Raw genomic sequence first — 16545 nt, forward strand, 5'->3', positions numbered from 1 at the left:
TGTAAACGGTCTCGCTGTAGACATGATACATGACAGAGCACAATGGTGTCGTTTGATTCATGTAGCCGACCCCGCTTAGTGGGACAAGACTTTGTTGTTGTTGTTGTTGTATATATATATATATATAATTTATATTTTTTATTTTTATTTAAAAATATATTTTATCTATTTTTATATGTTATTTTATTTTAGTAAGTAAAGATTAATTTTATTATAAAATTAACTAATAAAATCTATTTAAATATTTAAATTAAAATGATAGGATAATATAAAAAAATTATTTAAATTGATGTCTATTTTAGTAATTTTTTATCTAAAAGTAATTTTAAATGGTATAAGCCAAACAACATTTATTTTACTATAATCAATTTTGATATAAAAATTACCAAACATAAATCACTTTAATACAAACTTATTTTTTATCAAAATCAAATTTATAAAATCAATTTTATACAAACTCCAGTTTGCCAACGATAATCCAAACACACAAAGTCACTGATTTCGGTCACAATTATTCTTAAACTTTAAACCTGGTCGGCGAAAAAATGGCAATACTTTTATCGCATCAGTTTACGCGTTAGAATTAGGATATAAGTTTATATTTTATACAATACAAAGGAAAAAGAATAATAGTCACGAACTGACGAACACATAGTAAAATTAAATAATAAAAATATAACAAATATAAATAATACCCTAAATATTTTCATAATGTAAGAATAAGAACTATGCTTCAAACATTATTCTGTGAGAAAAAATAAAGGCATTCAAATGTTCTTATTATTTATTCCTTATTAATCTAGTTAACCATCACACTCATGTCATGGTTGTAACTATCTGAATAGAAAAAGAAATGGGTTTTGTCGATTTTTTTTATTAAGAGTATAAAGTATATTTTTTAACTCTAAATTGTTTCGTTCTATTTATGAAATGAAATGTATAATAAAAAAACATATTTTACACTTTAAAGTAAAAAGAAAAAAAATTTAAGAGAATGCACTTTCAATAAAAAAACTATTTTAGTCCTTCATAATTGTTAGTTATTACCTTCTCCTGATTGTAACTATTTTAGTAGAAAACTACGATATCATAGTTATAGAAACTGGAAAGTAATTCTTAAAAGTAAGATCGATATACCAAACTAACATATAATACATTATATAGCATTAAATAAAAGCCTTCACTTGTATAACATTAAATATAAATATAGTACGACATATGTATATAATGACGTGGATATTGAAAGTGTCGTTTTCGTGCATGAGAGAAACTCTATTTTCATGCATCGAATTGAGGAAATATTGAGCAGAAATTATTTCTCGTGTTCAGTTCGGTCCTTGTCGTTGAGAGCGCTCAGCTCTGTACGTAGCCCAGAGTTTCCTCCAGAATTTATATAATATTACTATTATTTATTTTTGGACTTATCTAATATCATTTTTTCTGTCTAATAACTAGATGTTACTTTCTCTTTTCATTTGCAAAATATCCCTTTCTTACAGTCATTTAGAAATAGAATATTCCATGCAATTTAACTCATGAGTGAAATATAAACTAGTAATTTTTTGAGCATTTACTTTGTAAGGAAGGGAGAAATTGACATACAATAGCTTGACGCCTATCATCATACATACTATAGTTTGGTACAATAATTATTTATTTATTTATAGGTGCTTCACGTGGTGTTACTATTGGGGGGTAAAATGGAGACAAAACTATCATTTCATATTAATCACCAATGCCCCCACCACTATAACACAAGTAAACCCCACTTCTGTCTTCTTTTTGTTGGGCCTCTGATTCTCATTTAACATCAACATATATAAATATATAATATGTAGATTTTTCTTTTATTTCTCATGGAAATTTGAAAACTTTACACACAATACTCATGTCATGAGATTTCATTTTTTTTCCTTAATGATTTTGGTGGAATATTTAGGTTAATTTTTGGTCTGAGAAAAAGGTAGCAGTTGAAGAAGCCTATTGGGCTTCGAGGTATACTTAGGCCCATAAAATCATTGGGCCGGATCTGACGAATATGTGAGAATCCGACCCGATCATGTGGGTAATGTGATTATGTGAATCTGGAGATGGAGAAGGACAAACGAGAAAAGGAACAAAACAAAAGCCAGCTTAGCTGCGTTGCAATTTGCAAGCCATTCAGATTGGGAAGGAAGAAGAAACTGTGTCGATTCAAATCAAATTGAATCGAATCGAATCCCTATTTGTTGTTGCTGCTGGAATCGGAATCGGTTTGGAAGTGACAAGCAACGCACATCACATGATCAGACAACAGAAACAGTAGTAACAACAACAGAAATCTAAAGGGAAAACAATGGGGAAGAATCAAGCCTACAAAGCTATGCAGAGGGCCAGGCTCGGCGGCGCCTCCGCCGGCCCCGACGAGATTGAAGACGGCATGGTTTGTACCCTTCCATACCACCCATCTATTTAATTTTTCTCATTCCATTTAACCTAATCTTGCTTTTTTGTGGATTTAGGGTTCTATTTAAAAAAAAAAAAAAATCAGCTTGTGCTTTGTTCCTTTTATTTACTATATACTTTTCTGATTGTTTTTGGTGTATTCCCTAACAAAATCCTTTTCCTTATTCAAGACATTGAGTAATTTTGACCTTCATAGTTTATGCTTGGTTCTACACTCTCTAGACTGAGTTTGGTATGGTCTTATAATTAGGGAAAAAATAAATAATAGGTGTGATTTTTCGTGAAAATTTCATTTTGGGATTTAGTTACTTCGGGAGGCCGCCAAACTGGTCATTAGTGCCATCAGTTTAACGGTAAATTCATTATAAGTTGTATTAAAGATGCTAATAACATGATCACCCATCAACAATTTTACCTTGTGAATTTACTCAATGGACAACTTGATAAAATATAGCTGAACTCTACTACATTGGAACAGCAGGGTCATCAATGTTGACATGGACAAACTAAACCTTTTCAGAACTAAGGAATAAAGAATTGACAGTTAATGCATATGTGTCCTAAGTACACATGGATACCTAATATTAGCAAGAATCACACAATAGTACCCTGGATTTTTTATTTTTTCCTAGTAACTTTCAATTTAATAACACTGCATTAGAAATTTTGTTGAAAGGAATGCTTCTTCCCTTGGCTCTCAGTTTTTTATCTTTTTGTGTATTATGGGTTTTTATGCTTTGTAATACTTGAATGTTAGATCTCTGTTTTTCTCGTGGACCTTTATTGATGAGGACAGTCGCAGGTGGATGGTTCATTTCATTCACCAGAGTGGCATGCTGCTCGTTTGGCTAGCCTTAACACTTCTCACACAATTACCTGGGAGGAGTTCAAAAAGAAACAGAAGGTAATCATTCCAGCACCTTTACAGCACCGTTATTATTTGATCTTATAAAGGAAGTATAAATCTCATTTGTTTCTGGGGATTGAGGCTACCTACTTTACTTTTTTTCACCAGTGTTAGTTGAAAATAGGCCCATGAATTTTCTATGCTAATCAGTCTTTGAGCTGCATATGCTATAACTCTTTTACCGTTTCGAATCCGTGTCAGTGGTGAGGACTGTGATAATAAGCATGGGACTGTAATAAGATTGTATCTGGCCACTAGAAAGTTGAACTGAGGAAACCTGTGGGGCAGGTAAAGGTGAATTACTTCTCTGGCCTACTAACTGATTTGAGGGGGTCATAGGCAAAGTTTTCACTTGCTTTTATACGGTATTTCTGACCCTGACCAATAGTTTTGTTTGTGACTGTTGCTTGTTCCCCGGGGAGCTCTTCTGGATTTGCAAGTTTGTTTCTAGCATACTAGCTTATACTAGCTTGTGTCAATTTCCCAGGGCAATCACTCCATTAATTATCTTGTGTTTCTTTAATGTGTAATACATTTGATTTTATTAGAATTTAATTTAATAGGAAGAAGAAATGAGAAAAGGGGAGTTGGAAGCAGATGCAGATAGGATGATGAGAGAGTACAGAGCTCAACTAGATGCTGAAAGGGCCCGCAAACTTTCGCAAGGAAGGAACCATTCTGGTAGTAAGTCCAAACTCAAAGGTATGTGTGGTGAGGTTGCAGAACATGGTGACTGGCATGTGTTTCTTGTATTTCTTTTCCCCACTCCCAACTTCTAAAACTGTTGCATGTTCTCCCATGCAGTTAAGAAGGACAAAATTTCAAAGAAGCACAGCAGCAGAAAGCGAAAGGTGCTTTTTGATTTCTAAAACGTCCAGTTCTGAAATTTACTTTTCCCAGAGAAGAACTCGGTTTTTATGCTAAAATTGATGATTTTGTTTTCAATTCGAATAGTAATGTTAGTATGCTACTATCCCTTCAAATTTCGTAGCACTGCTAAGTAGTGGCTATCTCTTTCCTCTTAGTTTTCAGTAATGTTGATATTGGACCAGTTATAGTGTGTGTTTAATTATTGGCACAACAGGCATGTTGAAAATTTGGTGAAGCCTTGCATGTGTATCTCTGTTTTGAACTTCACTTTGTTCGAAATAAATTGATGTTACGTTGCTGCTTCCTTTTCCCTCGAGATAACTGAGAAAATGTTTGAATGGATTTAAAGTTCATTATCTCTCGGCAATCATTTATTTTTTTAAAAAGAATAAGTTTCTGTTAATGAAACGGATAATCATATATAATGTACTTGTAGTCTTGTACTATCATTTGCTTTACATCAATGGCTTTGTTTTAAGGTATGAAAGTGCTTTTCTGACTGAAGTGATTGATTATTTATCTCGTAGGTTTTTATTGTTAGATTTTGCAAAACGAATGTTAATTTTGAATAGGTTATATATCTGTTTACTTTTGTTATTGTATATTTTCTATGGTTTCTCATTGTAACTACTATTGTAGCATTCAAGAAGATCTTCATCTAGCTCCTCTTCATCCTCCTCCTCATATTCTTCCAGTAGCGATGAAGAAAGAGGGTCAAGAAGATCCAAGTCCAGGTCCAAGAGATCAAAGAAGGAAAAGAAGGCAAAGTCAAGAACAAAGGATTCTGGAACTGATGATGAAGATGGTGGCCCAGTTCGCCTTTCAAAATTTTTTGGGAATGTCAAGAGTTGATAGGTGATTTATTCAATACTTGGTTGTGTATCATAAAAATTGTTCTATGCAAATAGTAAATTCTGGTCTGCTGCTTTCATGATCAACGTATTCTTTCTCTACAGATTTGTAATTGCATGTCATATTATGTATTCTCTTTCAGAGAGATTATTTTATTGTCTTGGGTTAACCTGTGAGATTGGAGTGACCATTGAGTATCAACGACCAGACATTGAAAATCTTCTGATCTATTAGGAGCATCCTTAATGAAGACAAAGTGATAAGGGGAGATCTTTCGTTTTTTTTTACCCCCCGGAAGAAAATGACCTTTTTAAATATGGTAGGATTTTGTTACAAAATTAATTAACTTAAAAAAATGCTATTGTATACTAAAAATTAGTTATTATATATTTATGTATAAAATATATGTTTTGTTTTATAAATTCTAATGTGTATTTTATAATTCAACATATATTCAAGCAAGGTTGAATGAACTTTGTTGAGTTAATGAATTCTTCCCTAAGTTGAAACCAAAAGATTCTGTGTGTTCGTGGTAAACTGGGAATTTCACAAAAAAGAGTATGGTTAGTCAGAAGCTTTAAACTTCGTTTTTATCAGTTACCGTAAATTGTAGGGATCATTCTAGCAAATAAGGAAAAGAGACTTGGCATGATGCTGAATATCAGTCAACAATGTTGCTGAAAGATGAATAACAAGAAAGACCCCAACAGAATAAAGTAAAACGCTTTTAGAAAAATGGATTTTTGGTTCCCAACTCACTCGTCTCTCAAGACTCCAAAGGTCAAGCTTAAAAAGTTAAAATCCATAGAGAAATTCGACCACTGTTAAAACGGAAGCAGCTGCTATTAGCGTGCGCTCTCCTCTTTTCCTTTCCTTTTTTCTTTATCCTGAAAGAAAAACCTAACAATGGCAAAAGGCGCCTATAAGTTCAAAATGAAGAAAATAATAATTATGACTTGTTGATCCTTGATGCAATTTTCTTACAAAAATAAAACAAGATATAAAAACAAAAAACTTCTTTGAAAAAATTATCAAGTGGAAAAGAGTACAAAAATACATTGTTCTGCTTCAAAATACAAAACCGGCAGGAGCACAAATTTGACAAGCAAGGTAAAAGGATTTTATGGGTGAAGCCAATGAACTGGAGAATAATATGAAGCAAAATAAGCCATCCATGATCCATACAAGGTACATTGTTATGATTGTTGTTTGTTGCAGTCTGCCAATCATGCCTCTAATCCAAAACAATTTAACTCCAACAAAGGTCATCTGGTTTCAGATGATTAAATATTTTAAAATATATATACAGAAATCTCTATTGACACAGTCACCACACATTTTCTTTAAAACCCAAAGATAATATCCTCCAAATCACTATTGACTTTACTGATATTCAGGGTTAAATGCTAGAGCCTCTCTGTATATCAGTTCTTTCATCTGCTCCTCTGTCAAAGCATGCTGCTCAAAATCAAAGTTGAAGGGGGTCATGCACACCGGTTCATCACTTATGTCATGCAGCGATGTCAGATACGGGTGTGCCAGTGCATCTTCAACTGCAACACAAAGAAAGAAAAGTTAGTGCTAGCACAACACTTGGTAAGGTAAAGATAAAAAGAAACTGGGTTAAGAGCGCAGGACAAAGTTAACATAACAGAGAGACAACATGGGAGAACATCAACTGAGTTGTTAAATAATGGTTTCCTTAAATGACTTTGTCATTCAAATCTTCTGGAGAGGGAAACAGCTTATAATTTGATTTCAAATTAAACAAACAAATAACACCTTCAGTTGGTAAAACAAAAATGAGCCTCAGTGCCTCACTAAGCATCTAAACAGAACATGCCACAATTAATCCATAGTCAAAGCCAAGCTGTAGGTTTGGGATGTGTAAACATTGATAGAAGATGTGCATGAGAGGAAATGATATACAAACATTTGTCTGAACTCTGAAGGATACAAAGATCAATGAAAGTTTACCAATACCAAGAAGAAAGCACTTATGATGCAACATCTAGTAGTAAATGATCAAACAATGTTACTTTTAATAAGAACATTTGACGCCAAAAAGCATACAATTTTAAAGAGATATGCATCAACATTGTATACAAAAACCAAAGGAAATGAAAACATACCAGTAATCCTTTGTCGAGGATCAAAGGTCAACATCTTTTCAACAAGATCAATGGCAGCAGGATGGACCTGAGGAAACTTTTCTTGGAAAGATTGGCGTCGGTAAAGAGGGAGTTGCCTAATGTATCTCTTAGCATTTTCATTCAGAAATCCCAAATCAGCTTCTGATGGGGTGCCAATGAGCTGTACGGTATGAAGCATGTCAATTATATTGATTAATTGATATCAATCTAGGCTGTTGTCAAATTTAAAGTGCATAGATCAAACAAGTTTTAAAAAATGAAAGATTCCAGCACAAATTCACTGATTCAGTCAAGGGGTCAGATTATTGTCAACGATAAACATATTACTATGAAAATAAAATCTAGCTTAATTATATGCTCCATAATGACTGCAACGAATTTCAATTTGGTTTAATGTGTTAACCAAAAGTCTAAAAGGTTTTAATCATTTCAATTTCAACCATTAAAAAACCAATGTAGATCACTAAATGTTTAACTTCTTCAAAAATCAAAGACCTATAAATAAGTTACCTCCATAAGTAGACGCAGTTGATGCACGTGATCTCTGCCAGGGAACAATGGTTTTCGATCCATCAGTTCCATGAAGATACAACCAACAGACCATACATCAATTGCTGCGGTATAATCGGAAGAGTTTAACAGAAGCTCTGGTGCTCGGTACCATCTTGTAACAACATATTCAGTCATGAAATCAGTCTCAGAGGTGACACGGGCCAGTCCAAAATCACAAATTTTTAAGTCGCAGTTGGCATTCAGGAGAAGGTTGCTAGGTTTCAAGTCCCTATGCAAAACATTTGCTGAATGTATGTACTTCAAACCACGGAGGATTTGATACAGAAAGTACTGCAGAAATGAAAATCTTGGTGATGAAAGTTGATATAGGATGAAGGTGAGAGAGGGAACAAGGAGATATTATTTAAAGAAATTCCAATTTTCTCTTGGCATTAAAATGTGTACCTGACAGTGCTCCTCTGACAATGCTTGATTCGAGCGAATGATTTGGTGAAGATCAGTGTCCATCAACTCATAGGCAATGTAAACATCATTGAATGCCTCCCTCTGAGGTGGTGGCACTATATCCCTTATTGCAACCACCTGAAAAACAATCGCAACGCATAAAGAATAAAAGAAATATTCATAATGCTAATTCTAAAATTATGTGAAATTTCCACTCATGAGGTTATCTGGTCACCCCCTTTCACCACCTCCTTTCCAGACACCTCCTTCCCGGATATATACGACAACCTATTTCAAACAGGGCTTTAAATCAAACAAGATTTAAACCACACGTGCTTTCGTTGTTACCGGAACCACAACTCGACAAATGTTGGTAATCATGCAGTAAATGCGACATTCTTAACTGAATATCTAGAAAGCACATTGTTGTCACCTGGTGCCGCACGAGCAACAAATTAAATGAGAAACGCTTGTGTACATTCATTAAGACAGGGTAGTTATGGAAAGTAACGACACCGTGTTTGAGGATAAAACTCTAAGCTGTTCAATGATAACTACAGGATATCAAACAAGAACCCGAATCAACCAATTTGGATAAAATTCTGTCGTTTACTTGTAGCCATTACCCATTAAGAGTTATTATAACTAACTAGTAGCCATTTTTGAAAACATGGTCATCAATGATTTTACTACTAGTAATCTAAATACCAGCAATGAAAATGATGATGTATAAACCAATTGGATCTTTCATCTTTAGTTACACATCCAGTAAGAAAAGTTGTTCTGTGAATAGCTTCAACAAGTGAAAAATTCAAAGCATCAAGTCCAGAACACATTAAGCAAGATCTAATCGACAAGCAAATCTCAGCTGAATCTCAAACCCGAAACATACACACCCACACCAAACAACAAACAATAAAGGGGATTCATGTAAATTCACAGATGAAAAATAAAACTATCATTCACTCACGTTTTCATGATCCATGTGACGAAGCAGCTTGATTTCACGGAGGGTCCTCTTGGCGTCAATCTTGTTGTCAAATGCATTGGCAATCTTCTTAATGGCAACATGCTCATTCGTCTCCGAATTTAGAGCGGAACTACATACATATTACATTCACATTAACAAAACCCCGTGACACAGAAATGGAAAGAAAAGATCAGATTTTTAATTTTTCCGATTTCCATTCCGAACCCAATAAGAAAGACCAATTTTTTATGGAAGGAAAGGAACAAATCAACACAAAAACGCAAACTTTAAGGGTTGGATTTGCTTACCAAACGATGCCATAAGCGCCTTTTCCGATGGGCATAATGGGGGGTTTGTATTTGGCGGTGACTTCGAATATGTTCCCAAATATGTTGTATTGGATGAACCTACCGCCGTGGCTCAGCGTCGCCGGAATATTCTCCACACCCGTGGGCGCTGCCGGCTGCTGGTGCTGCTGTTGATGGTCCTGCGGCGGAGGCGCCGCGTCGGACATGACAGCGTCAGCAGGTGGGGCAGCTCCTCCTTCCATTCCTGTCTTTCTCTCTCTTCTCTTTCTCTCTCTCTATTTAGCTTCTCCTTCTTCTCTGCTATGCCTATAAATGGGGTTTTGGTTTTTTGAGACAACAGAAAACAAAACCAAAATAAGGGTTAATAGGTAATATCCCTTATGAAATGAATTGGTATATATGTATAACATATATATTAAGTATATACAAAGAATAAATGTAAAAATGGAATATGATAATATTAATATGTATTGGATTTTGATGAATATATACCGAGGATGATGCAACTGCACTTATAAAGATTGGGAGTTTGGTGTGAGAAGAAACCTGATTTTCTGTCTTGTTTTGTGTTTTTGGTCAAACAGATCTGTGATTTATCTCTCTCTCTCTCTCTCTCTCTCTCTCTCTCTCTCTCTCTCTCTCTCTCTCTCTCTCTCTCTCTCTCTCTCATATACCTTCGCCAACCTGTGTCATTTTTCTTATGTGTGATCTGCCCAAAGTTCTTCTTTTTATTGTAACGCATTGCTTAGTCCATGTAACACTTCACTAATATTGTGATAGATTTTTAGCTTAATATATTTATGATGTGCATTCAAAATGAAAAGGAAAACATTGAAGGAGCATTTTTTTTTCCACTGAAGTTTATATGGTGTTTGTAATAAATGAGCAGGAACTTGTATATTTGGTTTACTAAATTAGAATAAAATTTTAAAATATTATTAAATACAAATAAGATAATTAGATAAATATGCCGGAAATATAAATCTGCTAAATATGGCTATCTTGATTTATATGTAGATTCTAAACTTTAATGACTTACTAAAATGAGCAGGAACTTGCATATTTGGTTTTTTTTTTTGTGACTACTTGCATATTTGGTTTATTAAAATAGAATAAAATTTTAAAATATTATTTAATACAAATAAGATAATTAGATAAATATACCCGAAATATAAATCTACTAAATATGGCTATCTTGATTTATATGCAGATTCTAAACTTTACTGGCTTACTAAAAAAAATATCTTATTGCTTACCCAAAAGACACCTTACTAACCGTATTAAATTGTACTTCCTAGTACATTAAAAGGACAATTGCTTTGTAGTAGTTAACATAGTAAATACGTATCTTTTTTTTTTCCTTTTCTTTTCTTTTAAGTTAGATAAGTACGAATCATAATTGAACGCCATTAATATCCAAAATACTGTACTAAAATAGTAAACTTAAAAAAAAATAAAAAATAGACATCTAATGTTTCATGTAGTTTATGTCTGTTTTTTTTTTAAATGCATGAAGAGAATATTATTGGCTTTGATTTACTTCATTTTGCAACATATTTGTTGGCTTCAATTAAATTAGCCATACATAAAATTAAGTACATTGCATTAATAATAGTGATGTTTTATGTATAAGTATTTTTGATAATTTAAGTCTAATTAAATTGGTATAAATTTAGAAAAAAAAAATACAAAAGCACACGTTCATCACGTGGTTTTTGTTGTAAAATAAATAATTAAAAAATATATAGTAAATATAAAATAAAAAAGTGTAAATAGAAAGTTCTAATATTATTATTCACCATAATTAATTATTTTAATATAATAAAAATAATTCATATATATATATATATATATATATATATATATATATATATATATATATATATTACTAATATGTGTAGTAAATTATATATAATAGAGAAAGAAGAATGCGTGGCAATATAAAAGAGAGGAAGAATTGTTATTGGTTTTTTTGTGTATCCGTATTATCACAAATCCATGTTCTATTTATACTTGTCCAAGATTCCCCTTTTCAAATTACATTAATATAAAGTCTATCCTGAAAAAACAAAGCACCGCTCATAGTTAATAGGTGGTTTCTTCCAAACCCATGCCAATTTTGTGGGTAAGTTATCCTTACACATGTGTCATCATCTCAGCCATTGATCAAACAAATTTTCAACCTCTCATTAATTAATGTAATGTAAAAGTCAAAGCTCATAATGAATGTATAGGATGAATATGCTACATTGTAATGTATGAGTAGTTGTTATATATTGATACTGTATAATGTATTGGGAAAAATTTACAATTAAAATTTCTACACTCTAAATTGATTTCTTAACACTAAAGACCTTCCTTTTGTTCTTCAAGTTCAACATGCATTTCTGAGAAAAAGAAGACACATAGGCATTAGTGACCCAACCCTCATTTTTTGGCCTTCGTTCTATACTCTCCAACATGTTATTCAACCCCAGGACCTAGGCACATAACCACTGACCCAACCCTCTTCGTTTTCTATTTTTCACTTCAACCACAGGTTCATTCTGTTATCTGTGGTTGCGGGAGCCATCACTGGAACTCTGTGGTTGCGAGAGCCATCACTTGAACTCTGTTTCCATCGGTTGGGCTCCGCTGTCGACTTAGGTGACGCCGAAGGATGACCTCTGTGTGCTTGCATGTTGTGAATTTTGTGAACCTAGTAGGTTTACATCTGATCACGAAGAAGCTGTTGCAGGTGGAAGGGGTTTACCATCCCCATTTCTCAGCCGGCTACGAATCACATGCGGGTGTTTAATTAAGATTGTCTCCCTCCAGAAGTTCAGTTCTTTACTCATTGGATTTCAAGCTTCGGTTGTCATCAAGGTATCTCCGTTTCAATTTTTTTTTAATAATGGAGGTTAGTTTAATTTTAATGGAAGTCTCTGTCTTTTAAACATTTCTCTGTTTATGGTGTTGGGTTTGAGTTCTGGAATTAGGATTTTAATTCACATTTGCCAGTTGTATGCTGTGGCTAGGTTTGGGGCATTGAAATTAAAACGTTATACTTGACTCTTTAACAGTTGGCTTAGGTTAAGTAGACTTGGTTCCGGTGACTGTGGTTTTTTTTTAGTAGTTTAAGTTAGCTTTATGTAGTTGCTGCCATTGGTTCTGTTTATTCACATTTTGTTTCACCAACCTGGAATTTGGCAGGGGTAAAATTATGTCCAAAAACGAGGATGATGTGAAGAATGATTTTGATAATGATTTGGGTGATGATTTCGATTATCAACCGAATGCAGAAGATGATGCTGAAGACGACGATGTGGATTCACTGGATTCTACTAGCAAGAGTGAAGAAGTTTGTGGTGTAAAAAGAATAGGATTTAATGGTGGAGGATATTTGGAACCTGGAGTTTAGGACAGAGGATGAGGCTTGCCAATTTTATAATGCTTATTCTTGTTGGCATGGATTTGTAATGAGGAAGGACGACGTGGTTAGGGATAATCAAGGTAGAATCATTAGCAGGCAACTTGTTTGCAATAAGGAGGGCTGGAGGAATATGAGGTATCTTGATCTGGATGATAGATCAAGGGAGGCAAGGTCACTAACGCGAACTAAGTGTCCAACTCGGCTTAGGGTAAAGCTTGACTACGGCTGCGGTAGATGGAAGGTAACATGTTTTGTTGAATCTCACAACCACGATCTGACGCCACCCCAATTTGCGCATTTGGTTCCAGCCAATCGTCGTCTCACTGTCACTGATAAAGTCCAAGTGGAAAATCTTCATAATTTTGGTGTCAAGACCTGCCATATTATGGGGTATATTGTGTTCCAGAAGGGTGGATATCGTCATGCTGGCTTCACACGCAAAGATTTGTACAACCACATTGATCGTTATCATCGGTCAAAGGTTAAAAATGGGGATGCCAATGCGGCAATAAACTATTTGATTGGCAAGTCAAACAACGATCCGCTGTTCTTTGGAAAGTATACGTTCACTAGTGATGAAAGGCTCGAGCATATTTTTTAGGCAGATGGACAGTCAATTATCAACTATCACTGCTTTGGAGATATTGTTGCCTTTGATTCAACCTACAAGAAGAATAAATACAACAAGCCTTTGGTCATTTTCTCCGGATGCAATCATCACAGGCAGACTGTTATCTTTGGCTCCGGCCTACTATCCGATGAAACCACAGAGACGTATAAGTAGTTGTTGGAAACCTTTGTTGAAGCGATGGGTGAGAAAAGTCCTAAAGCAGTAATAACTGACGGAGACCTTGCAATGCGAGATGCAATCAAGAATGTTCTTCCTAATGCGACCCATCGGTTATGCGGATGGCATCTGCAGAGAAATGCATGTGAAAATATAAAGAATCCTAATTTCCTGCGCAATTTTAAGGGTCTTATATACGACAACAACGACCACAGAGACTTTGATCGGAGATGGGAAGCCATTTTGGATAAGCACAACCTTGTTAGGAGTACCTGGATGGAAAAAACGTATGAAACTCGTTCGATGTGGTCCCATTGTTTCCTCCGGGATAAGTTTTTTGGTTACATAAGGATGACATCACAGTGCGAAGGTATAAATTCTCTCATCAGCTTTTATGTTAATCGCAAGAACACCCTCATTAACTTCATGCATAACCTGGATAGGGCCTTAAAGGAGTATAGAAACAACGAATTAATCGCTGACTTTAAGTCTCAGTGCTCAGAACCAGTGATGATTACCTCGTTGGAGGTATATGAAAGATCTGCATCATGTTATTTCACTCGAAACATTTTTAAGGAAATTCGTAATGCGATTCAGAGGGCAGGGGCTTTGAATATCAAGGTACTAAGCACAACATTGGACAAGGTCGAGTTCAGTGTGACTGCTCTCGGAGACCCGGCCAAAGATCGACGGGTGGAAGTCGATAGAGGTAAGAATCTGTTCTCGTGCTCGTGCAAGCTGTTTGAATCACGTGGTATTCCCTGTAGTCATGTCTTCTGTGCCATGAAGTTCGAAAACATACTTGAGTTTCCAGATTCGTTGATCTACAAAAGGTGGACAAAGAATGCAAAGAACGAATTTATTAGCACACAAATGCCTGTGAATGATGACGTCGAAAGGGTCTTAAAGTTTCGAATTGGTAGATTGGCATCGAATTGCAACAAGCTCTGTGATATTGCTTGCAAGGATGTTGCATACTTTGATGAAGTCCAATCTGAACTTGTCAACTTAATTATCCGCCTGCAGTCACGCAAACAAGGAAACTCAATGCCTAATGTTAACGTGGAAGGCATCAACGATCCCTTTGTTGTGAAAAGTAAAGGAGCCCCTTCCAAGAGGTCTTCTTGGAGGAAGAAGAGAGCATGCTCTAATTGCCATAAGTACGGTCATTACTACAAGCGCTGTCCAGAACTGATGCAGCATAGTGTGGAAGGTAACCCCCGCGATCGATCAGACGGCAATGCATTAGCCAGGGACTCAGGTTTTAGTCCAGAAAGGTTTGCTAATTCTTCGAGGTCGTTCTCAGTTAAGTCCGAAAATCACTCAGGACCTAAGACCAAGGTACGATTTGTTTATTCTAACTACGCTAATGCTGTGAAAATCTTCTTCGGTAGGGTGTCCCTTTAAAAACCATTAAACTATGTGAATGTTCCTATGTTTGCGCAGCCTTTTAAAAATGCTGGAACAAGGAAGTTTACGGCGACAGGTATGAGGAACTGGAAGGGTAAAGACAACACTTTTGTTGAGGTAATTTTTGTGAATGTAAACCTCTAATATCTGTGATATGAACTGGGTAAATTAATGAAGATCTCCTTCTTCTTGTTTAAAAAAAATTATAAAACAGCGGAACCTCAATGAAAGCAGTGAATCCATTGACATCGCATCCATGAATGGATTTTTCAACAAAAATCTCTATTCGTTAACAAAGGTGCGATGCGTAAAACTCCTGTTAACCACTTTGCGATGAATGACCGTTACGCTTTTATGCATGATTATGGTTTCTTATTGGGGATTATGATGTCATAACCAGGTGAAGGAGTCACAGGAGGACAAGGGACATTCATTCACAAACTATGAATGCGTTAATGATGTCATGGATGAAAAATATGACACACCACATGTGCAGATTGATGTCCGAGATCCATCACTATCGTCAATGCCTTGTGGCAATAAACAAGGATCGTACATGGCATTGTTCGCATCGATGCATAGGACACTTTGACCAATTGGAAGAATTAGTCTTATGAATTTTGTGCAACCCAAATATTTGGTTCTATAAGCATGATTAGTCCTGATTTACTGACTGCAATGTATTTGGCATTGCTTGGTATTAAGGAGTATTAACCTGTTGTTATTTACGTTAACTGTGAATATGTCTATTATGATGATAATTATCTTCAAGAATATTTACATCTTTTGCTTACATTGCTGTATTCTAGCATCAGTTAATTGTGGTTGAATTTTGGGTAAGGAGTTGCTACCATTGTGATTATGCAATACAGTTGATCAATTAGAATTGTGTTAATTGATTTTTTTCCCCACTTAGTGCATTAGGATGATAATCATGTTCAATAATATGTATGTATTTTGCTTACATTGCTGTATTTTAGCTGCAGCTAATTGTGGTTGCATTTGGTGTAAGGACTTCCTACAATTGTGATTATGCAATACAGTTGATAAATCAGAGTTGTGTTAATGGATTTTTTTCCTACTTAGTGTAGTTGATTTACCAACCAAATTCTTAGATTTCATGGGTCGTATGCTCCAGGGTTGAATTGTTCATCGATGGTTGTACCAATGTTGTGTTACCTATGTTGTTTTACTTTCAGGTTGTGAATCTATTTTGTTATTATGGATTTCCTATTTTCGTCGGAAATTTTGTTTAGGGGAAGTGGCGCCCTGTATATGAAAACAGTTTCAAATATAGTGGGCGTTTCTTGTACCGTTTTAGCCGATTCGTTATTTGTCATGAATCTGTTATATATAAAGCAAAAAACATAAACACAAACACATTTATATTTGAGCATATCATACTTTTGATTATTAGGAACAATAACATTTTGAAGATGCTAATCTTAGATACTGACAGAAGATAACATTAGGA

General features: G+C 34.9%; 5 protein-coding genes across 6 annotated transcripts; 4 read left to right on the forward strand and 1 right to left on the reverse strand.

Annotated features, from left to right (window-relative positions):
- The first annotated feature begins 2095 nt into the window (after positions 1 to 2095).
- LOC107631167 (stress response protein) lies at positions 2096 to 5250 on the forward strand. The gene is made up of 5 exons (XM_016334517.3): positions 2096 to 2422; positions 3248 to 3349; positions 3916 to 4054; positions 4157 to 4203; positions 4862 to 5250. The coding sequence occupies exons 1-5, from the start codon at positions 2336 to 2338 to the stop codon at positions 5072 to 5074; spliced, it is 588 nt and encodes a 195-aa protein (XP_016190003.1). The 5' UTR covers positions 2096 to 2335; the 3' UTR covers positions 5075 to 5250.
- A 943-nt stretch (positions 5251 to 6193) lies between these two features.
- On the reverse strand, positions 6194 to 10295 carry MPK10 (MAP kinase 10). Of its 2 annotated transcripts, none has more exons than XM_088507832.1 (7): positions 10009 to 10295; positions 9463 to 9768; positions 9155 to 9284; positions 8185 to 8322; positions 7738 to 8070; positions 7207 to 7387; positions 6194 to 6627 (listed from the first exon to the last, which is right to left on the reverse strand). In XM_088507832.1, the coding sequence occupies exons 2-7, from the start codon at positions 9702 to 9704 to the stop codon at positions 6458 to 6460; spliced, it is 1194 nt and encodes a 397-aa protein (XP_088363958.1). In that variant the 5' UTR covers positions 9705 to 9768; positions 10009 to 10295; the 3' UTR covers positions 6194 to 6457. The 2 variants fall into 2 exon arrangements, with proteins under 2 accessions (XP_088363958.1, XP_016190002.1); XM_016334516.3 differs by having other exon boundaries at positions 9955 to 10164.
- A 2625-nt stretch (positions 10296 to 12920) lies between these two features.
- On the forward strand, positions 12921 to 13658 carry LOC107633712 (protein FAR1-RELATED SEQUENCE 5-like). Its single transcript, XM_016337314.2, has 2 exons — positions 12921 to 13379; positions 13476 to 13658. Exons 1-2 carry the CDS (start codon positions 12921 to 12923, stop codon positions 13656 to 13658), a joined length of 642 nt encoding a protein of 213 aa, XP_016192800.2.
- Positions 13659 to 13682: 24 nt separating this feature from the next.
- Positions 13683 to 14856, forward strand: LOC148572509 (protein FAR1-RELATED SEQUENCE 5-like). Its single transcript, XM_088507558.1, has 2 exons — positions 13683 to 14779; positions 14841 to 14856. The coding sequence occupies exons 1-2, from the start codon at positions 13683 to 13685 to the stop codon at positions 14854 to 14856; spliced, it is 1113 nt and encodes a 370-aa protein (XP_088363684.1).
- On the forward strand, positions 14856 to 15663 carry LOC107633711 (uncharacterized). The gene is made up of 4 exons (XM_088507202.1): positions 14856 to 15002; positions 15108 to 15188; positions 15286 to 15369; positions 15472 to 15663. The coding sequence occupies exons 1-4, from the start codon at positions 14856 to 14858 to the stop codon at positions 15661 to 15663; spliced, it is 504 nt and encodes a 167-aa protein (XP_088363328.1).
- The last annotated feature ends 882 nt before the right edge of the window (positions 15664 to 16545 follow it).

This window comes from Arachis ipaensis, chromosome B3 (assembly GCF_059453495.1).
Source record: "Arachis ipaensis isolate K30076 ecotype BB chromosome B3, ASM5945349v1, whole genome shotgun sequence".
NCBI lineage: Eukaryota > Viridiplantae > Streptophyta > Magnoliopsida > Fabales > Fabaceae > Arachis > Arachis ipaensis.